The sequence below is a fragment of the Coregonus clupeaformis genome, chromosome 37, assembly GCF_020615455.1.
Source record: "Coregonus clupeaformis isolate EN_2021a chromosome 37, ASM2061545v1, whole genome shotgun sequence".
Taxonomy (NCBI): domain Eukaryota; kingdom Metazoa; phylum Chordata; class Actinopteri; order Salmoniformes; family Salmonidae; genus Coregonus; species Coregonus clupeaformis.
The window spans coordinates 15,050,884-15,074,089 of record NC_059228.1 but is presented as its reverse complement, the minus strand read 5'-3'; the positions used below and the strand labels follow the sequence as shown (position 1 = coordinate 15,074,089).

General features: G+C 45.8%; 1 protein-coding gene across 2 annotated transcripts in view; it reads right to left on the bottom strand.

The window, feature by feature from the left end:
• Positions 1 to 23,206, bottom strand: part of LOC121553187 (disks large homolog 5-like) — an 87,784-nt gene that overhangs the window by 31,882 nt on the left and 32,696 nt on the right. Inside the window, exons 6-24 of one of the 2 annotated variants that reach the window (XM_045211559.1) lie at positions 22,087 to 22,346; positions 21,766 to 21,964; positions 21,432 to 21,545; positions 21,020 to 21,250; positions 19,801 to 19,985; positions 19,427 to 19,552; positions 14,612 to 14,744; positions 14,291 to 14,418; positions 14,000 to 14,175; positions 13,732 to 13,835; positions 8,015 to 8,107; positions 6,352 to 7,410; positions 5,772 to 5,892; positions 5,203 to 5,356; positions 4,587 to 4,723; positions 4,319 to 4,408; positions 3,424 to 3,592; positions 2,703 to 2,780; positions 1,706 to 1,868 (exon numbers count right to left, since the gene is read on the bottom strand). In XM_045211559.1, the coding sequence (XP_045067494.1) occupies positions 1,706 to 1,868; positions 2,703 to 2,780; positions 3,424 to 3,592; positions 4,319 to 4,408; positions 4,587 to 4,723; positions 5,203 to 5,356; positions 5,772 to 5,892; positions 6,352 to 7,410; positions 8,015 to 8,107; positions 13,732 to 13,835; positions 14,000 to 14,175; positions 14,291 to 14,418; positions 14,612 to 14,744; positions 19,427 to 19,552; positions 19,801 to 19,985; positions 21,020 to 21,250; positions 21,432 to 21,545; positions 21,766 to 21,964; positions 22,087 to 22,346 (3,720 nt within the window). The remainder of the gene's footprint in view (positions 1 to 1,705; positions 1,869 to 2,702; positions 2,781 to 3,423; positions 3,593 to 4,318; positions 4,409 to 4,586; positions 4,724 to 5,202; positions 5,357 to 5,771; positions 5,893 to 6,351; positions 7,411 to 8,014; positions 8,108 to 13,731; positions 13,836 to 13,999; positions 14,176 to 14,290; positions 14,419 to 14,611; positions 14,745 to 19,426; positions 19,553 to 19,800; positions 19,986 to 21,019; positions 21,251 to 21,431; positions 21,546 to 21,765; positions 21,965 to 22,086; positions 22,347 to 23,206) is intronic. The other variant, XM_045211560.1, reaches the window with a different exon arrangement.

Below are 23,206 nucleotides of genomic sequence, written 5' to 3'. Positions count from 1 at the left end.
TCAAGGGTTTTAGTTTCTTTTTACTATTTTCTACATTGTAGAATAATAGTGAAGACATCAAAACTATGAAATAACACATATGGAATCATGTAGTAACCAAAAAAGTGTTAAACAAATCAAAATATACTTTATATTTGAGATTCTTCAAATAGCCACCCTTTGCCTTGATGACAGCTTTGCACACTCATGGCAATCGCTCAACCAGCTTCATGAGGTAGTCACCTGGAATGCATTTAAATTAACAGGTGTGCCTTTCAAAAGTTAATTTGTGGAATTTCTTTCCTTCTTAATGCGTTTGAGCCAATCAGTTGTGTTGTGACAAGGTAGGGTTGGTATACAGAAGATAGCCCTATTTGGTAAAAGACCAAGTCCATATTATGGCAAGAACAGCTCAAATAAGCAAAGAGAAATGACAGTCCATCATTACCTTAAGACATGAAAGTCAGTCAATCCGGAAAATGTCAAGAACTTTGAAAGTTTCTTCAAGTGCAGTCGCAAAAACCATCAAGTGCTATGATGAAACTGGCTCTCATGAGGACCGCCACAGGAAAGGAAGACCCAGAGTTACCTCTGCTGCAGAGGATAAGTTAATTAGAGTTACCAGCCTCAGAAATCGGCAATTATCTGCAGCTCAGATTGCAGCCCAAATAAATGCTTCACAAAGTTCAAGTAACAGACACATCTCAACATCAACTGTTCAGAGGAGATTGTGTGAATCAGGCCTTCATGGTCGAATTGCTGCAAAGAAACCACTACTAAATGACACCAATAAGAAGAAGCCAAGAAACACAAGCAATGGACATTAGACCAGTGGAGATCTGTCCTTTGGTCTGATGAGTCCAAATTTGAGATTTTTGGTTCCAACCACCGTGTCTTTGTGAGACGCAGAGTAGGTGAACGGATGATCTCTGCATGTGTGGTTCCCACCGTGAAGCATGGAGGAGAAGGTGAGATGGTGCATTGCTGGTTAACATTTCGGTGATTTATTTAGAATTCAAAGCACACTTAACCAGCATGGCTACAACAGCATTCTGCAGCGATAGTGGGACTATCATTTGTTTATCAACAGGACAATGACCCAAAACACACCTCCAGGCTGTTTAAGGGCTATTTGACCAAGAAGGAGAGTGATGGAGTGCTGCATCAGATGACCTGGCCTCCACAATCACCCGACCTCAACCCAATTGAGATGGTATGGGATGAGTTGGACCACAGAGTGAAGGAAAAGCAGCCAACAAGTGCTCAGCATATGTGGGAACTCCTTCAAGACTGTTGGAAAAGCATTCCTCATTAAGCTTGTTGAGAGAATGCCAAGAGTGTGCAAAGCTGTCATCAAGGCAAAGGGTGGCTCCTTTGAAGAATCTCAAATATAAAATATATTTTGATTTCTTTAACACTTTTCTGGTTACTACATGATTCCATATTTGTTATTTCATAGTTGTGATGTCTTCACTATTATTCTACAATGTAGAAAATAGTAAAAATAAAGAAAAACCCTGTAGGTGTGTCCAAACTTTTGACTGGTACTGTAAATGTCTATAATGTTAAATGTAATGTTTTATTCCATTAACAGGGAATTAGCACATGTAGTCTAGATGTGCAAGTGACTGTGCTGGTTGCAGTCTACATCACAGAATCACATTGACAATTTCCTCCTGAGATTTGATCCTTAACCCTGTCAGGAAGCAATGAAACAGGAAGTTACCTCGAGGAGCTGGTCGCCGTACTCCAGGCCGGCCTGGTGGGCGATGCTGCCTCCCGTCACCTTGGAGACGAAGATGCCACCGTTCTCGCCGCCGACGATAGAGATGCCCAGAGGCTCCGCCCCTTTGTGAACAATCACGTTCCGAGGTTCCTCCAGGTACGGCCTGATGAGAGGGAGGGAGGGAAGGAAGGAGGGAGGAGAATAAACGACAAACATCAGGGCTGCATGTCAATTCCCCGATAAGGGTCTGGCCAAAAGTTCTGCACTACATAGGGACTACGGTGCTATGAAACACACATGTTGATTTTCACAACACAGAGACATATTTCATATATGGAGGCATATTACATATACAGGAAGGACCAACAGACAGAAATAAAAAGGGACAGACAGTGTGCTAAAAGATGAAGACAAGCTAAAGATCCAGAGGTTGTGAGGTGGACTCAGAGGTAGCTTCACACTCAGCAAAGTGACTAGGATTGGACCCAAACACACACAGAATGCCTTGCCATCTGCAAAAGGACGCGGTAGTTCAGTAGCATGCAGCTTCAGTGAGAAATACTTTACACATGAAACAAGTGGCCACGTCATTTCAACAAGTCCAATCATACAAACACAATTGAGACACAGCGCACATCAATCTATCAAATCCGGTTCAAGAGGAAGAGTTGAGCAGGTTTTCTGGATCTTTTCAGTGAGACGCAAGCTAATGTAAACCTAGCATGCACAGACCTATTTGACTCGAAAGTGGGATTCAGGCCTAACTGCTGTTCAGGGGTGAGAAATACCACAACACATGCTTTATACATTCCAGGTGCCTACACTAGATCTCGATGGGCTCTCTACTAGCCCCTAGTCACTAGGCAAGTGCCTCAGGGTTGGGAGTAGGGGTTGTTTCTGGAGGGGCTAGGGACTATATCTATATTTCAGTATATCTATCTAACACTCAAGCATGTTAACAGTAAGACCATCTGTGTCTGAGGTGGATCCAACGAACCTGAGGCTCCTGAGAGAGGAGAACCTCGGCCTAGCAGCCAGAGGGATCCTCAGAAAAGACCTGTTATGGTACAGAGACCTGGAGACATTCACACACACGGCAGATAGAAGAAAGGAAACGAGGGAGGAGATGGAGGAGAGGAAAACAGACAGGGCAGACAGCAAAAGGAAACAGTGAGGTGGTGAAAAATAGGAACTATGCAGAGGTCAAACAGGTCTGCTGTGAGAAGAATAAATAACAGAAAAATACAAGGAAACTAGCCTGGTTCCTTCTGTGTGTGCTTTAGCAAATCCTCCTGACTAACATTGTCATTCCACTGGCATAGTCAGGGGAGTTGGCTAAAGCACAAACAGATCTGGGACCAGGCTACAAGGAGAAACGACAGCAACTAACAACTGACCTTTATACTGCATTTACAAAAAGCATTATAACTGATCTATAATCAATGCATCACACACTTCCTATTTGTATTATTCCAGAGCAGTGTTTCCAAACCTCTCCCCAATTACCCTCAGCCTATTCCAGTACTTGCACACCTGATTCAACTAACAAAGGGCTTGGTGATTATTTGACAAATTGAATCGTGTGTGCTAGTACTGAATTCAAGTAAATAAATATAACTGCTGGGGGCGGAGAGGTACTCCAGACACTGTTTTACACCTTCCAGCCCTAACTCTTTTCAAACTCCTTTTCCCCCCTTGTCTCCTCTTCTCCTTCCTACCGGTCTTTCCTGCGCTCTCCTATTGGCACAGGGCTGACGGAGATTCTAGGCAGGGTGGAGATAGAGCTCTGTGATTGGCTGCTGGCGAACGAGGAAGTCTCCAGGTTGAGAGGTGAGTGGGGTGGAGTGATGAGGCTGGGGCTGCTGCACTCTGAATGGGACAGGGAGCCTGAAGGCGAGGGGCCGGGGAGAGGGAGGGAGAAGAGAGGGGAAGAGACTTAAAATGAGATGTGAGATGAGATAAGAATGTACTTTATTAATCCCGAAAGGAAAATGTGTTTGTCATTCTTACAACCATAGCAAAAACAATTCAAATACTCACAACAGTTAAAACATGGTAGTAGAGCGAGAGGGAGAGAATTGGTCCACAGTTACAGCGTCATTTCTCAGAGAGGTAATCAGGTTGTAAATACCCTGACACAAGCATGTTCACCATCAACTTTAACTGCCAGGGACATCCAATCTATATGATTAAGCAAGTGTTTCCCTGTGTTTAGTGTTATGACTGTTTGGGTCCCACCTCTTTCAGCAGTAAATGACAGCGCAGCACCTGTAAATGAGCTGCTAACAGGGCTGCCACATTCTCCTCCGAGAATACATGAGGGTGGTCAGCTGTTTGATTTGGAATAAGTTCTTTGGTTGAGTGGAAAAATCGGTGTTTTAAAGGCCCCTTGGGACCAGCGTCAGAAAATATTGGTAGAGAGGTACAGTATTCAAGGAATAGGAATCTTAAAAAGTTAATACATTCATTCATCCATCCAGCCATTTGTTAATTCATTCATTTTCCCAACCCCCCCACCCACCCACCTGTTTGTTAACTCATTTGTTTGTTCAATTATCCATCCATCCGTAAATTCATCCGTTCATTCATTCATTGCTCTATCCATGTAGGTACCTCTGTCAGAGCCCAGCATGGATCGAGGGTAGCGGGGCGTGGAGGGTACCTTTATCCTCTCTGTCCGGTACTGGACCTTACTGGACCAACCTGATGGAATGGAAAAGTTCATCAGTGTGTGTGTGCGCGCAAACATGCATAATATGAGTATTTTGTGTGTGTGTGTGTGTGTGTGTGTGTGTGTGTGTGGTATGCGTGGGTGTGTGGCGTGCGTGCGTGGGTGGCGTGCGTGGGTGGCGTGCGTGGGTGGCGTGCGTGGGTGACTGACCAAGGCCCAGGCGAGCGCTGGAGGGTAGTGAGTTGGTACCATGGGAGGTGCTGCTGCTGCGTGACGAGGATGATGAGTAGTCTGCTGCTGGACACTTCTGGCTCAGGTCCAGGCTCAGACGCCCCTGGTGCTGTGGACTGACACACTCTCTCACTACATAATTCATGGGTCGCACTTAGCGTCATTCACGCCATTGTTATGAAATGTATCTTGAGGACTGGTGCACAACTGAACGTTCTACTCAATACATTCTCAAACAGGATGAAAAAGGAGGCAACTAATTAGTAGGAAAACCTTTTGTCATCACTGCAATGTCATCAGATTGACTTTACATGTAGTACAACGTTAGCTAGCTAGCTAAGATTGAGGGGAGAGCACTGGATTTTACCTAGCTAACGTTAGCATTGCTTACTAATAGCAACATTGCCATCTGTCTAAAGTAAATTTGATCATAATGATGGCCAAGTTGTTTCCAACGAATTATTTGCCTACTTTAGCAAATGGCATCATATTTTCAAGTCACTATACTATTTAGACGAAACAATCATTAGCCCCCGTTAAGAATGACTGGGCACATCTTGGTTTTCAGGGCAGTTATTCTGTCTGGGATAGTTACCTGGGGTGTTGGTTGTTGTGCTGGTGTTGACAGATCTGGGAGGAGACAGAGGGACAGTTGTTGGTGTGGACTCTGTGGCTGCGGACTGTGTAGACTGGGTTCCTCATCACAGCAGTCACCGCTGGACACGGGGCTAGGCCACGATGGGCCGAGTCTGACAGAACACAACACACACACTGGTTAGAGATCACAACAACGCCACCACCAACAACCACACCGGTTAGATGGGAGGAACACACTGGCTAGAAAGGCTCAGGATAGAACAGTGTGTGATGGGCCGGCGGGTAGCCTAACGGTTAAGAGCGTTGGGCCAGTAATTAGCTGGTTCGAATTCTCAAGCCGGCAAGGTGGAAAAATCTACCATTCCACCCTTGAGCAAGGTAGTTAACCCCCAACATGGATGTCGATTAAGGCAGCCCCCCCGCACCTCTCTGATTCAGAGGGGTTGGGTTAAATGCGGAAGTCACATTTGGGTTGAATGCATTCAAGTGTACAACTGACTAGGTATTCCCCTTTCCCTTCTCCTTTTGATGTGTGTGTGTGTGAGTGAGTGAGTGAGAGAGACTCACTTGCAGGCAGAGTACCGTTGTAGACTGTGGGGACGAAGCCCACACTGTGTCTGTGGGAGCGGTTGGGGGAGGAGCGAAGCATCTCTCTGGGCTCTGGAGAGTGATCGTCATTGGAGTAGCTCTGGTGATTGACAGATACAGAAACCAATTGGTTTAATGATGAGGAACAGAAACAGCGGGAGAATAAGGAGAAGGACCACAATCACAGTTCAATGACCAGGAGCAGAAACAGGACGAGGAGGAGACTAAAGGACCCGTTTCAGAGTGTTGGGACGGGACCACACCTCCCTGGCCTCTGTGCCTGGAGCTATATTTCTCTCTTTGTATTTAGTGTTTTCAGACCTAAGACGCATCTCTATAGTCTTAAGTGGCATCCTCTCCTTGTCTCCTCTACTTGAACATAGTTGACGTTAAAAATAGGCTAGGAAGGAGCACGCAACTTAAGAGGATGCCTTCACCTGTTCAGTTCTTTAAAGTCACTGTAGATGGAGGACAGGAGAGGAATCCTTTCGAATAGACTATTGGTGACCGGCCCTAGTGAAAAGGACTATAGATAGCATCACATTAATATCAAACTGACCTGGAAGGAGGGTAGGGTGATGGACTGGGGGGTCATCCTGCGTCTGAGAGCTGGCGCAGATTTAGGGCGGGGCCTCTTCACCTCAGGCTCCTCCCCCCGGGTGCGACCAATGTCCTCGTCACATGACTTCCTCGATGTCAGGACCTTCCCATCCAGGAAGTAGTGGTTCCCATTCCTGTCCCTCTCTCGTTCCCGCTCTCTCTCTCGTTCCCCACTGCCCTCCCCCATAACCATGGCAACGGCCTCCCCTTTGCCCCCGTCGGAGGTGAGCGTGCAGTCGGAGGCAGAGCTGCTCTGTTGTTTGTGTTTGAATTTGAACGAATCGCTGCGGGTGGGCGGAGTCGGAGGGGTGGGTGTGGCCGTAGAGGAGGGAGACTCCGTCTTGGAGGGCTGCGGGGAGTGGGCCACCAGCTGACTGGGCGACAGGTACTCCATCTTGGAAGACTGGGGCGCCGTCTCAGGCCGTAATTTGAAGGCGTCTGGGTCGAAGATGGACTTCCTCTGTTTGGGCGACTTGAAGATGGACAGCTGGGTCGGAGTCATCGCTGTGGTCGTATCCACGGCAACGGACATCCCGCCTACGATCATCTTGGGCCAGGTGCCGCCGCTGTGCTTCCTCTCCAGGGTGGTCTCCATGGTGATGCAGTCGGGGGGATTAGAGGGGTCATAGGTCATGGGGGGTGGGGGGGCCTTGGCGTAGGGGGACCCAGAGCAGCACTCCTGAAAGGCGCTGGGGCCGTAGCGGCCCGGGGGACCCAGACCGAGGTCAGAGGACGGCCGGAGGCTGGTGGAGTGGAGAGACCCCATGGAGAACGGCTTCCTGATGTCCCCGTACACCTCCATCCCCTCATCAGGTTCACCCACCCCGCCCTTCCTCCTCTCTCCTGGGACGTTGACGTTACTACCCCCTCCTCGCGTGTCTGGGCAGAAGATGTCTGTCTGTGTGGAGCTGTTGTGTTTGAGGCTGTTCCTGAAGTGTACCTCGGAGAGACGGCCGTTGGACGATGACTCCCGCAGGCTCTCGAAGATGCTCTGGCCTGACGAACTGTGAGGGAAGAACTGGGGACATAAGAGGATAGAGGTGTGTTAGGAATAGCACTGGATTAGTACACACATTTACTTTCTTCCAAAACTTGTCCCCTCCAAAACAGTTATTACACTATCCTGAAATCTAGTCACTGTAGTGCAGCAGTGGAGGCTGCTGAGGGGAGGACGGCTCATAATAATGGCTGGAACGGCGCAAATGGAATGGCATCAAACACCTGTTTGATGTATTTCATACCATTCCAATGATTCCACTCCAGCCATTACCACAACACCGTCCTCCCCAATTAAGGTGCCACCAACCTCCTGTGCAGTGCAGTAGTATCTCAAGTGTTTGCTATTGAGAAACTTGGAGAAATTCAAATCACCGTCCAAAAAAAGAGTGCCCACTATAGCATCAAATAAGAGTGTTGCAGTGTATGGCACTACATAGACTTGAGGATAACTAAAATGTAAGGCTGATTTGAGGCCAGTGAGCAGTGAAGTTTAGATTCAAGTCAAAGCCCTTTCCTAAATAAGGTTGTTATGTGGCATCACATTGGCTGAAGAATAACTTGAGTCTAATTTAAGGCCAGTGCGTATTGAAGGAGCTTAGTACAGGGGGCTAGTTTAGATTCACCTTCATGAGAGAGAGGCTGAGAGACTCCCTGCAGTTCCTCAGCAGAGTCTCACACTCAGTCACCGACTTGTTGTCCAGAGCGATGCCGTTGATCTGGGGACAACAGAGGACACGCTCAGAAACACACTACACCTTTCTCAAACACAAACACACGTTCTGCTAGATCTTCTTGCTTTCAAGCTAGGTTGACAATGAACCTAACCCTAATAGAGATCCCCTACCCCTGAAGAACACAGTGCCAGAGATTGGAGTCTGTCTTCCTTCCTGCTGCAGTGGGATCCTATTAGAAATGTAGGCCAGCGGTTCTTCTTACAACTAGATCACCCCCACACTCCTTTATCAATCGCCACATTTCAATGACAATAGGACTGATGAATTATAAAAAATACTGCGTGCACGAGAGGAGCGCAGGGAGGGGAGAGGAGCTGAGAAGAGCTGAGGGAGGGCTGAGGGAGGGCTGAGGGAGGGGAGAGGAACTGAGGGAGGGGAGAGGAGCTGAGAGGAGCAGAGGGAGGGAGGGAGAAGAGGAAAGTTGGTAATATATGCAAGCCTGAGTCTTTTCTAAAAAGAGGTCAGACTAGTGAATATTTAACACCTAGCATGATACAGTACTGTTTGAAGCATTATATTCCATCTGAGGGGGCTGACAGCTTAGTCTGAGACATTGTAGTAATGAGCATTAAGAGTGCAGCTTTAGCATATGCAGATTGTGCACTGACTGCACGTCGCTCTAGGGTCAGCGTGTTCAGGTCCTTTCCCTTCTAACATAATTAAACATCTACGGTATATGCGAAATATAACCTGCTACATTCAGTGATTAACAACTACAAGGACATGGTATACGATGATACACAACCAAGATTGACATCTGCAGCCATCTAATCCAATGCTCGCTAATCACTAACACTGAGCGGTCATATCCCATTTCAGCTAGTCTGACTTTACTATTAAAAGGTGAGGGTATCTACTGAGTGTGTACCAAATGGCACCCTATTCCCTATATAGTGCATTACTTTTGACCTTGGCCAAATGGGCTCTAGTTAAAAATAGTGCGCTGTGTATGGAGTAATAGGGTGCAGTTTTGGGACACAGCCCTGGTCTGCCATTAGAGGTGAGTGGGGAGACATCTAAGCCCAGCTGTTTTATTAAGCAGCAGAGCTTCACAGTAAGGATCTGGAGGATTATGCTTTCTGCTGCAGTTGGTTCATCATGATTAGGGAGCAGGTCATTCTGCTCGGTAGAGTGATGACTGGCTATGATTCTGTCTGTCACTAGAGATATACAGTACCAGTCAAAGGTTGGACACACCTACTAATTCCAGGGAATTTCTTTATTTTCTATTATTTTCTACATTGTAGAATAATAGTGAAGACATCAAAACTATGAAATAACACATATGGAATCATGTAGTAACCAAAAAAGTGTTAAACAAATCAAAATCTATTTTATATTTGAGATTCTTCAAATAGCCACCCTTTCCCTTGATGACAGCTTTGCAGACTCTTGGCATTCTCTCAACCAGCTTCACCTGGAATGATTTCCAACAGTCTTGAAGGAGTTCCCACATATGCTGAGCACTTGTTGGCTGCTTTTCCTTCACTCTGCGGTCCGACTCATCTTAAACAATCTCAATTGGGTTGAGGTCGGGGGGATTGTGGAGGCCAGGTCATCTGATGAAGCACTCTACTTCTTGTTAAAATAGCCCTTACACAGCCTGGAGGTGTTTTGGTTATTGTCCTGTTGTAAAACAAATGATAGTCCCACTAAGCCCAAACCAGATGGGATGGCGTATCACTGCAGAATGCTGTGGTAGCCATGCTGGTTAAGTGTGCCTTGAATTCTAAATAAAATCACTGACAGCGTCACCAGCAAAGAACCCCCACACCATAACACCTCCTCCTCCATGCTTCACGGTGGGAAAAACACATGCAGAGATAATCCGTTCACCCAAATCGCATCTCACAAAGACACGGTGGTTGGAACCAAGAATCTCCAATTTGGACTCCAGACCAAAGGATACATTTCCACCGGTCTAATGTCCATTGCTCGTGTTTCTTGGCCCAAGCAAGTCTCTTCTTCTTATTGGTGTCCTTTAGTAGTGGTTTCTTTGCAGCAATTCGACCATGAAGGCCTGATTCACAAAGTGCCCTCTGAACAGTTGATGTTGAGATGTGTCTGTGACTTGAACTCTGTGAAGCATTTATTTGGGCTGCAATTTCTAATGAACTTATCCTCTGCAGCAGAGGTAACTCTGGGTCTTCCATTCCTGTGGCGGTCCTCATGAGAGACAGTTTAATCATAGCGCTTGATGGTTTTTGTGACTGCACTTGAAGAAACGTTCAAAGTTCTTGAAATGTTCCATATTGACTGACCTTCATGTCTTAAAGTAATGATGGACTGTCGTTTCTCTTTGCTTACAGTGCCTTGCAAAAGTATTCATCCCCCTTGCCATTTTTTCCTATTTTGTTACATTACAACCTGTAATTTAAATGGATTTTTTTTCCAAATAGCCACCCTTTCCCTTGATGACAGCTTTGCAGACTCTTGGCATTCTCTCAACCAGCTTCACCTGGAATGCTTTTCCAACAGTCTTGAAGGAGTTCCCACATATGCTGAGCACTTGTTGGCTGCTTTTCCTTCACTCTGCGGTCCGACTCATCTTAAACAATCTCAATTGGGTTGAGGTCGGGGGGATTGTGGAGGCCAGGTCATCTGATGAAGCACTCCATCACTCTACTTCTTGTTAAAATAGCCCTTACACAGCCTGGAGGTGTTTTGGTCATTGTCCTGTTGTAAAACAAATGATAGTCCCACTAAGCCCAAACCAGATGGGATGGCGTATCACTGCAGAATGCCGAGTCACTGGTGCTTCCTGCTTTAGTTTTTGCTTATAAGCAGGAATCAGGAGGATAGAGTTATGGTCAGATTTGCCAAATGGAGGGCGAGGGAGAGCTTTGTATGCATCTCTGTGTGTGGAGTAAAGGTGGTCTAGAGTTTTTTTCCCCTCTGGTTGCACATTTAACATGCTGGTAGAAATTAGGTAGAACGGATTTAAGTTTCCCTGCATTAAAGTCCCCGGCCACTAGGAACGCTGCCTCTGGATGAGCGTTTTCCTGTTCACTTATGGCCTTATACAGCTCATTCAGTGCAGTCTTAATGCCAGCATTGGTTTGTGGTGGTAAATAGACAGCTATGAAAAATATAGATGAAAACTCTCTTGGTAAATAGTGTGGTCTACAGCTTATCATAAGATACTCTACCTCAGGTGAGCAAAACCACAAGACTTCCTTAATATTTGATTTTGTGCACCAGCTGTTGTTTACAAATATACACAGACCGCCACCCCTTGTCTTACCAGAGTCAGCCATTCTATCCTGCCGATGTAGTGTATAGCCCGCTAGCTGTATGTTGTCCATGTCGTCGTTCAGCCACGACTCGGTGAAACGTAAGATACAGTTTTTAATGTCCCGTTGTTAGGATAACCGTAATCTTAGGTCATCCAATTTATTCTCAAATGATTGAACATTGGCTAATAGGATTGATCCTTACAAGGCACCCCGACCTACGTCCACGATATCTCTGTCTCTTTCTCATGCGAATGACAGGGATTTGGGCCTTGTCGGGTGTCTGTAGGATATCCTTCGCGTCCGACTTGTTGAAGAAAAAATCTTCGTCCAATACGAGGTGAGTAATCGTTGTCCCGATATCCAGAAGCTCTTTTTGGTTATAAGAGACGATGGCAGAAACATTATGTACAGAATAAATTACAAATAACGCGGAAAAACACACATAATAGTACAATTGGTTAGAGGGCTGTAAAAACGGCAGCCATCTTCTCCGGCACCATATGATGTCTTTAAGCCGTACACTCCACAGAGTTGGGCTTTACGGAAGAGTGGCCAGAAAAAAGGCATTGCTTAAAGAAAAAAATAAGCAAACACGTTTTGTGTTCGCCAAAAGGCATGTGGGAGACTCCCCAAACATATGGAAGAAGGTACTCTGGTCAGATGAGACTAAAATTGAGCTTTTTGGCCATCAAGGAAGACGCTATGTCTGGCGCAAACCCAACACCTCATCACCCCAAGAACACCATCCCCACAGTGAAGCATGGTGGTGGCAGCACCATGCTGTGGGGATGTTTTTCATCGGCAGGGACTGGGAAACTGGTCAGAATTGAAGGAATGATGGATGGCGCTAAATACAGGGAAATTCTTGAGGGAAACCTGTTTGTCTTCCAGAGATTTGAGACGGGGACGGAGGTTCAGCAGGACAATGACCCTAAGCATCCTGCTAAAGCAACGCTTGAGTGGTTTAAGGGGAAACATTTAAATGTCTTGGAATGGCCTAGTCAAAGCCCAGACCTCAATCCAATTGAGAATCTGTGGTATGACTTAAAGATTGCTGTACACCAGCGGAACCCATCCAGCTTGAAGGAGCTGGAGCGGTTTTGCCTTGAAGAATGGGCAAAAATCCTAGTGGCTAGATGTGCCAAGCTTATAGAGACATACCCCAAGAGACTTGCAGCTGTAATTGCTGCAAAAGGTGGCTCTACAAAGTATTGACTTTGGGGGGGGTGAATAGTTATGCACGCTCAAGTTCTGTTTTTTTGTCTTATTTCTTGTTTGTTTCAAAATAAAAAAGATTTTGCATCTTCAAAGTGGTAGGCATGTTGTGTAAATCAAATGATACAAACCCCCCCAAAAATCATTTTAATTCCAGGTTGTAAGGCAACAAAATAGGAAAAAAGCCAAGGGGGGTGAATACTTTCGCAAGCCACTGTATTTGAGCTGTTCTTGCCATAATATGGACTTGGTCTTATACCAAATAGTACTATCTTCTGTATACCAACCCTACCTTGTCACAACACAACTGATTGGCACAAACGCATTAAGAAGGAAATAAATTCCACAAATTAACTTTTAACAAGGCACACCTGTTAATTGAAATGCATTCCAGGTGACTATCTCATGATGCTGGTTGAGAGAATGCCAAGAGTGTGCAAAGCTGTCATCAAGGCAAAGGGTGGCTATTTGAAGAATCTCAAATATAAAATATATTTTGATTTGTTTAACACTTTTTTGGTTACTACATGATTCCATATGTGTTATTTCATAGTCTTGACGTCTTCACTATTATTCTACAATGTAGAAAATAGTAAAAATAAAGAAAAACCATTGAATGAGTAGGTGTGTCTTAACTTTTGACCGGTAGCGTACATGGAACAGGGGTGAAATCAGGTGAAGGAAAAGGAGGGAGAGGTTGGAAGATAATGGATTAGAAGAAGAAGAACAGGAGAAGAAGAGGAGGAAAATGAGGAGAGGAGGAAGAGGAGGAGAGAAGGAGGAGGATTGAAGAAGAAGGAGGAGAAGAGAAGGAGGAGAGAAAAAGGAGAAGAAGAAAAGGAGGAGGAGGAGAGACGGAGGAGGCGAGAAGGAGGAGGAGAAGAGATGGATGAGAAGGAGGAGGAGAAGGAGGAGGAGAAAGAGGAGAAGAGGAGAAGAAGAGGAGGAGAAGAAGGAGGAGGAGGAGAAGGAGGAGAAGAGAAGGAGGAGGAGGAGAGAAGAAGAAGGAGGAGGAGAGAAGAAGAAGGAGGAGGAGTAGATGCGGGAGGAAGTGGAGGATGAAAAGGAGGATGAGAAGAGGTGGAGTAGGAGAAGAGGTGGAGTAGGAGAAGAGGTGGAGTAGGAGAAGAGGTGGAGTAGGAGAAGAGAACTCACAGCGATAAGTCTGTCTCCGACTGTCAGAGATCCCTCCCTGGCAGCAGGACTCCCCTGGACCAGGGCCGTCACAAATACACCACTCTCCAGACCTATACCACTGTCTGGATTAGAGAGAAGGATAGGGGACAAAGATATAAAAGCCATATGCACTAGATGGAATATTATTTAAGGGATGCATCATAAGGCAGAGTTCCATATGGAAGGTGCCAGAACACTCTCATTACCTAAATTAACTCTAAAAAGAGTTTGTCAAAAAAGCTGGTACCTTTGTGTCCGATCAGGTTGATGTGTATGGGGGTGACCAGCCTCCCTCCCAGAGACTTCCTCCTGCGCACCACCATGTTGATCAGCCAGCCTCCATTAAGCACTGCCTTCACCACCTGCTTCCTGTCCTTATTGGTCACATCCACATCATTTAACTTCAGCAACCAATCGTTCACTCTGAAAAGCAGGAAGTGAAATTGTGTTATTGGAGATGATGAAGATGAGGAAAGAACAGGGTGTGTTCAGTGGTGTTAAACGCTACAGATAGAAATGTAAAAAATCAGAGAATTACCTTAACCTTCCATCAGCAATACTTCCTCTGTCAACTCTTGTCACAAATATTCCACAATCTCCTGGTAAATACGGATCATTTACCCCCTCTGCTATGTCAAACCCAAGTGCTTTCAAATCCATGTCATCCTACAGGAAAACAGTTAAGTTTAACATACTGTACACTGGTTATCTACATACATACTGTATCTATCAGACATTATTTATCAGGATTTGGAAATCAATTTATCAAATTATGAAATCAGTCAATCCATCCATCCATCCCATGGTCAAATAATAATTCAATTCAATCAATAACAGTAGTTGATGTCTCCAGACTGACCCTGTCCTTCTCAAACTCCACCACCTCAGTCTCCCACTCCAGAGAGTCTGTGTCGATAGCCGAGTCATGGGAGCTGTGGGCCATCAGCTGACAGAACCTTGCCTCCCTGTCCAGCTGGCTCTCCATCTTCTCTCTGAACACAGTGACAAGACACAGGTCAGGAAGTGATATCACAAGTATGTGAGGATGGCTGGGGGGGGGGGGTTCGAAGGGGATCTAGGACCTCCATCTGGAAGTTGGAGAATTTTGCATTTTTCAAACACCTGAAACAGCTTATTCCTGCAATCTAGATCCATAATCATTATGCTTAATTCTATGTCAAAAATGTCAAGTTTTCTGCATATCTAAGCCTACCTCTTGAGCTGTCTGTATCCTCCTGACTGGTGGTTATTTTTAAAAAGAAACTAAATATCCATCTCTGCTAAAATCTGGGTAAAATATTGAAAGGAATGTGAGTCTTATTCAGCACATTTTTTTTTTTTTGACAAGCTAGCTACTCAAACTTGATTGATAGTCTCAAATGGCTTCTTGGTAGCTAGTTATGAGGTTGGGAACATATGTGGGCTAACTAAAGCCAACTTCATAAAATTGCTAGGTGGTTAGTAGCATTACAAAACAAACAGGACAAATTTGAGGGGGCACCCTATGGACATGACGCCTATGGAAGTGACACCACACTTCATGACTTGTGTGCAGAGCTGGCTAGCGTTAGCCACTAGCCATGCAAAACGAGTGTTGGCAGTGGTGAGCTACAATCTACAGCTACAATCCTGCAATCACGAGGAGGTGTGATGTCGTGCTATAAATTCTCAGACAACACAAAAATTCCTTGATGCCCTTCCAGACTCCTTCTGCCTACCCAAGGACGTCAGAGGACAAAAATCAGTTAACCACTTAACTGAGGAACTCAATTTAACCTTGCGCAATACCCTAGATGCAGTTGCACCCCTAAAAACGAAAAACATTTGTCATAAGAAACTAGCTCCCTGGTATACAGAAAATACCCGAGCTTTGAAGAAAGCTTCCAGGAAATTGGAACGGAAATGGCGCCACACCAAACTGGAAGTCTTCCGACTAGCTTGGAAAGACAGTACCGTGCAGTACCGAAGAGCCCTCACTGCTGCTCGATCATCCTACTTTTCCAACTTAATCGAGGAAAATAAGAATAATCCAAAATTTCTTTTTGATACTGTTGCAAAGCTAACTAAAAAGCAGCATTCCCCAAGAGAGGATGGCTTTCACTTCAGCAGTAATAAATTCATGAACTTCTTTGAGGAAAAGATCATGACCATTAGAAAGCAAATTACGGACTCCTCTTTGAATCTGCGTATTCCTCCAGGGCTTAGCTGTCCTGGATCTGCACAGCTCTGCGAGGGCCTGGGATCGGGAGAGACACTTAAGTGTTTTAGTACTATATCTCTTGACACAATGATGAAAATAATCATGGCCTCTAAACCTTCAAGCTGCATACTGGATCCTATTCCTACTAAACTGCTGAAGGAGCTGCTTCCTGTGCTTGGCCCTCCTATGTTGAACATAATAAACAGCTCTCTATCCACCGGATGTGTACCAAACTCACTAAAAGTGGCAGTGATAAAGCCTCTCTTGAAAAAGCCAAACCTTGACCCGGAAAATATAAAAAACTATCGGCCTATATCGAATCTTCCATTCCTCTCAAAAATTTTAGAAAAAGCTGTTGCGCAGCAACTCACTGCCTTTCTGAAGACAAACAATGTATACGAAATGCTTCAGTCTGGTTTTAGACCCCCATCATAGCACTGAGACTGCACTTGTGAAGGTGGTAAATGACCTTTTAATGGCGTCAGACCGAGGCTCTGCATCTGTCCTCGTGCTACTAGACCTTAGTGCTGCCTTTGACACCATCGATCACCACATTCTTTTGGAGAGACTGGAAACCCAAATTGGTCTACACGGACAAGTTCTGGCCTGGTTTAGATCTTACCTGTCGGAAAGATATCAGTTTGTCTCTGTGAATGGTCTGTCCTCCGACAAATCAACTGTACATTTCGGTGTTCCTCAAGGTTCCGTTTTAGGACCACTATTGTTTTCACTATATATTTTACCTCTTGGGGATGTTATTCGAAAACATAATGTTAACTTTCACTGCTATGCGGATGACACACAGCTGTACATTTCAATGAAACATGGTGAAGCCCCAAAATTGCCCTCGCTAGAAGCCTGTGTTTCAGACATAAGGAAGTGGATGGCTGAAAACGTTCTACTTTTAAACTCGGACAAAACAGAGATGCTTGTTCTAGGTCCCAAGAAACAAAGAGATCTTCTGTTAAATCTGACAATTCATCTTGATGGTTGTAAAGTCGTCTCAAATAAAACTGTGAAGGACCTCGGCGTTACTCTTGACCCTGATCTCTCTTTTGACGAACATATCAAGACTGTTTCAAGGACAGCTTTTTTCCATCTACGTAACATTGCAAAAATCAGAAATTTTCTGTCCAAAAAATGATGCAGAAAAATTAATCCATGCATTTGTTACTTCTAGGTTAGACTACTGCAATGCTCTATTTTCCAGCTACCCGGATAAAGCACTAAATAAACTTCAGTTAGTGCTAAATACGGCTGCTAGAATCCTGACTAGAACCAAGAAATTTGATCATATTACTCCAGTGCTAGCTTCCCTACACTGGCTTCCTGTTAAGGCAAGGGCTGATTTCAAGGTTTTACTGTTAACCTATAAAGCGTTACATGGGCTTGCTCCTACCTATCTTTCCGAGTTGGTCCTGCCGTACGTACGGTCACAAGACGCAGGCCTCCTAATTGTCCCTAGAATTTCTAAGCAAACAGCGGGAGGCAGGGCTTTCTCCTATAGATCTCCATTTTTATGGAACAGTCTGCCTACCCATGTGAGAGACGCAGACTCGGTCTCAACCTTTAAGTCTTTACTGAAGACTTATCTCTTCAGTAGGTCATATGATTGAGTGTAGTCTGGCCAGGAGTGTGAAGGTGAACGGAAAGGCTCTGGAGCAACGAACAGCCCTTGCTGTCTCTGCCAGGCCGGTTCCCCTCTCCACTGGGGTTCTCTGCCTCTAACCCTGTTGCAGGGGCTGAGTCACTGGCTTGCTGGTGCTCTTTCATGCCGTCCCTGGGAGGGGTGCGTCACTTGAGTGGGTTGAGTTACTGACGTGATCTTCCTGTCTGGGTTGGCGCCCCCCCCCCTGGTTTGTGCTGTGGTGGAGACCTCTGTGGGCTATACTCGGCCTTGTCTCAGGATTGTAAGTTGGTGGTTGAGGATATCCCTCTAGTGGTGCGGGGGCTGTGCTTTGGCAGAGTGGGTGGGGTTATATCCTTCCTGTTTGGCCCTGTCCGGGGTTTCTTCGGATAGGGCCACAGTGTCTCCGGACCGCTCCTGTCTCAGCCTCCAGTATTTATGCTGCAGTAGTTTATGTGTCGGGGGGCTGGGGTTAGTTGGTTATACCTGGAGTACTTCTCCTGTCTTATCCAGTGTCCTGTGTGAATTTAAGTATGCTCTCTCTAATTCTCTCGTTCTCTCTTTCTCTCTGAGAACCTGAGCCCTAGGACCATACGTCAGGACTACCGGGCATGATGACACCTTGCTGTCCCCAGTCCGCCTGGCCTTGCTGCTATTCCAGTTTCAACTGTTCTGCCTGCGGTTACGAAACCCCTACCTGTCCCAGACCTGCTGTTTTCAACTCTTAATGATCGGCTATGAAAAGCCAACTGAGAGACCTGAGCCCTAGGACCATACGTCGGGACTACCGGCCGTGGTGACTCCTTGCTGTCCCCAGTCCGCCTGGCCTTGCTGCTATTCCAGTTTCAACTGTTCTGCCTGCGGTTATGGAACCCCTACCTGTCCCAGACCTGCTGTTTTCAACTCTTAATGATCGGCTATGAAAAGCCAACTGAGATTTATTCCTGATTATTATTTGACCATGCTTGTCACTTATGAACATTTTTGAACATCTTGGCATGGTTCTGTTATAATCTTCACCCGGCACAGCCAGAAGAGGACTGGCCACCCCTCATAGCCTGGTTCCTCTCTAGGTTTCTTCCTAGGTTTTCGCCTTTCTAGGGAGTTTTTCCTAGCCACCGTGCTTCTACACCTGCATTACTAGCTGTTTGGGGTTTTAGGCTGGGTTTCTGTACAGCACTTCGAGATATTAGCTGATGTAAGAAGGGCTATATAAAATAAAATTGATTGATTGATTGATTGATGTAAACAACCAAATCAGATTACACAAATGTGGAGGCCACATGATCTCTGTCTCCGGTGTCCAATGGATTATTGCCTCTGGAATCAATCTGCTTTGGATTTACCTCACTATATTGCTATTGGATTAGCTGACTCACCCTCTGAAGTCTTCGCTCCTTGGCTCTTCATTGGTAGCCAACTCAGCCGTCAATCGGTAAGTCTCTGCTCTCTCTACTTTATATCTGCTGGCTTTTTTTGTGTTTGTTCTGTGGGTTCCCGCCTGTGCAAGACTAGTTGGTGTTGTTCTCTGGCTTACTACTTAGCCATGTCGACCATGGTGGTTGGGAAGGAAAGGAGAAATAGGCCTATGGTGGCTGACTGTCACCAAGACCAATTATGTCCTCATGAGGCAGGCCTAGAGGGGGTCGTTGACTTGAAAACCTAAATCTTACTATTTTCTTCTTCGTCACAGGGAAGGAGTGCGACCTCTCAAAGTCACAAGAAACTGAGAGAATTTAACATAGCAGTCACACACTGACCAGTAGAGGGAGATTTTCACATCAATACAGAGGTGATGAGAAAGTGTGTGTGTGTGTGTGTGTGTGTGTAAAGACTCAGGGACTCACTTGAGTTCCTTCAGTTCCCGTGACGCGTCGTTCTTCTGCTTCCTCATGTCGTCAAGGTTACGCAGGGCATCGGCCAGATCGCTGACCGCACGGTCCCGCTCCCTACGCAGGTTGTCACACAGCGTCCTGGAGGGGCAGGATATGACATCATCAAGCATCAGCACAGTTTAGTCCATTCAAATTCCTTGCGTCCCCTCTCCTTGCTTCCTTCTCAAAACGCATTGGGGAATATCCGAGGTTCCCCCTCTCTGACCTTTTAATCCAATGCGTTTTCAGAAGGAGGCAAGGAGAGAAGAAAGACTAATTAAGAAAGAGCCTACCCCACCTTTTATTTTCCCTCCCTCTATCGCCCTTCTCTCTCACCCTGTACTCACCGTATGCTCTCTCTCTCTGCCACTATCTTGTCTCTCTCCTGGAAGGCCCAGTCACGTCGACACTTGGCCACCTCGGCCTCCTGCGTCGCCTCCTTCAGCTCCTGGGACATGGCCTCGTACTGCTTCCTCAACACCTCCATCTCCTTGTTGACCCGCTCTATGTCCAGAGTGGCAGAATCTTCTTTCTGTCACACACACAGAGACACGGACGTTAGTCAGTCACTTTCAGTAAAACAAACTTCAACAGATCAAACCCACATTTCCAGAAACTTTCCAAACGTTCCCAGGTTTCTCAGTAATCCCAGCTGGAGAATTCCCACAATCAGAAGGAAATAACCAGGGAGGGAATCCTCCAGCTGGGATTTCTATCACAGGTTTTAAAGGTAGACTCAGTGATATGACGTAGATGCAGAAAGTAAACAGCATAGTGGGTCAATTTCCGCAACAACTAAGAGGGTTGATGCGTGAGGCTCAACTTCTCCGCTGTTTTGGTGCCCTGGCTACCAATCTGTGAACAGCTTGAAGCGAACCAGTGAACATGCGCAGATACCGTGTGTGACCGTGTGAGAGCGAAAGTCTTGCATCGCGCTCATATCAATATCCGCAGTGCTGCTCGTGGCAACGTCATTTCGCTGAGTCTACCTTTATGCATACTGACTCCTGTAGTGTAAAACCGCAGTAGGAGGGCCATCTAGTGGTCTGAACAGGGAAGTGTCAGCAGCAGCATTTATCTAGGGGACTAAATCTGCTTTTTTTGTAATTCTTTTTTTTATTTAACCTTTATTTAACTAGGCAAGTCAGTTAAGAACAAATTGTTATTTACAATGATGGCCTACGCTTTAGGGTCATTCCACTGACATAATCCAATAGTTGACACTTTATAGGATACACTAAGCTCTATCACTTCATCATGTGTCTAACCTGTGGCTGGGAGCTGTCCCTTCATCATGTGTCTAACCTGTGGCTGGGAGCTGTCCCTTTTTGACAGACAGCGAAGATGGTGCTGATAACTGGGTAGATTGTATTTTTTTAAAGAATTAAATGTACTTTCAATGCCTATGTACTTTGTCCATACCGGTGTTTCAGAAAACATTGTGTGTGTGTTGTTCCCAGGTCTAGCCTGGTAATACTCTCTCAGTAGCTGTTCTCTCTGTATGATAGCCTCTGTCCTCTCTCTAATACAGGTGTGTATTATAAATGTAAGAGCTGTGTGTGTTACCTGTCTAGCCTGGTAGCACTCTCTCAGTAGCTGTTCTCTCTGTATGATGGCCTCTGTCCTCTCCTTGCGGGCCACGTCTCTCTCCTCCCGGACCGTCTCGATGTCTTTACAGGCTTGGCTCAGCTCCTTCTGGGCCTCGGCCTTGTCCTTCACCTCGTGGCAGTACTTCTCCAACAGCTCGTTCCTCTCACAGATTGATCTGTCCCGGTCCACCAACGACGAGTTCAGCTCCTAAAAACAAACAATGAAATCAGATTTAATGCCATAACACAATCACAAAATCCCTTGGTTGATCCGGCAGTGACAAATTTAGCTAATTGATCAGGCAGCGGTCTGAGAGCCTCACTGGCCACTATCCGCTCAGATGATTAATTGATAAGATATATTAATTGATTAACCTATTGATGATTACCTGTCTGAGAGCCTCCATCTCTTCACTGGCCACCATCCTTTCAGACGAGGTGTTTTTGAGGCGGGCCTCTGCAGCCTCCAGCTCTGTCTGCAGCTTGTCCAGCTCCTTGATCACCTGTTCCACAGAGTTTAATAAACCACTTTATTATTGTATTACAGTTTTAGTATAAAATAATAATGGGCTGAATTCCTGGACAAAAATTAAGCCCAGTCCTCGACAAAAGAAGCATACTCAATGGTGATTATACATTGAAAGTAGCTTCTTAGTCCAGGACTAGGCTTAATTGGTGTCCGGGAAACCGGGCTTTAATGTAATATATGTATTTCTCTCTGACCTGGTCCCTCTCGCTCATGATGAGCCTGTACTCGTTGAACACAGAGTCCCTCTCCTCCTTGTACTTCTCACAGTCCTTTACTGCCTTCAGCTGGAAGTTCTTACAGCGCGTCACCTCCGACTGCAGCCGCTCCATCTCCCTCTGCAGCTCCTTGTTCTGGGTTGAAGACTTGTCCAGCTCCTGTTGTACAGAGTCAAACCTGGGGAGAGAGGGAGAGGTGTGTAGTACTGTATAGGTGTGTGCGTGTGTGTGTGTGTGTGTGTAGTGTATAGACATTTCTCGTGGATTGTGCAGTGTGTGTGTGTGTGTGTGTGTGTTTACCTCCTCATGGACGTAGAGCACTGCTGTTGGTAGTGTATGGCCTTGTCTCGTTGTTTCAGCAGCATGTCCATCTGTTTCTGTAGTCGTCGGTTCTCTTCCTCCACCTGCTCCAGCCTGCTCAGGTCCGTGTTGTGATTGGCTACCTTTTCACCGTAGCGTTTGCTCAGCGAATCGTATTCCTTCCTCACCCCCTCTAGCTTGTCCATGGCCGTGTCGTACAGCTTGTTGAGAACCTCTGATGAACCGTTCTCTCTCATCACCTGGAGGAAGGACATGGTCATTCATCTGATGCTTTTCTAAATACACATACAGTTTGTGCATCTTCAGTTGCCGTCTCTGTGTGAAATTACGAATTACTCATGTTTATTATACAGAGTTGACACATTCAAAAACGTTGCTTTATTAAAATAATACATGCATTTCTTCGGATTGATAGAGTGTGGCTATGTTATTCTTCTAAAGCATCATGTTGGACAACCAAGCCACCGGAACAATCAACAAGCCAGAATGAGCATGGATTCATTTTTACACCAGTTAATCAGCAGAGGGCAACAGTGAACAGATGCAGTATGGATTATTCAAGACTATTAGACTGCTTTTACACAGGCAGCCCAATTCTGATATTTTGCCCAATTATTGGCAAAGGATGTAATAATAATAATAATAATTAGGCAAAAGATCAAAATGGGACTGCCTGTGTAAACGCAGCCTTAGGTACTATGGTGTAACTAACTAGCCCCTAGGTTTCACTTTTGCCGGCCTGTAAAATCACCTCATCATTCAAATGCAATAACCTCCCGGCAGTTTGTGTATGTCAGGCTGGACTCTGTGGTAATTACTGTGGGAGCAGGTGTGACCCCAGGGCAGTATTGATCCAGACTACATCACAGCATGTATATAGGGGGGCCCACATACCCTTTACATGAGCCAGTGACCTTGTCCTCAAACACTGCCCTTTACAGAAGTGCTCCGTATGCATCTCCCAGCAGTGTGTGCGTCCTGTCCACTGCAGCAGTCTTCTCAGGTGATTTGTGGGTGTGTGAAAGCACAGCAGCCAAGTATAGGTCACAGCAACCTTGTGTGTGTGTGTGTGTGTGTGTGTGTGTGTGTGTGTGTGTGT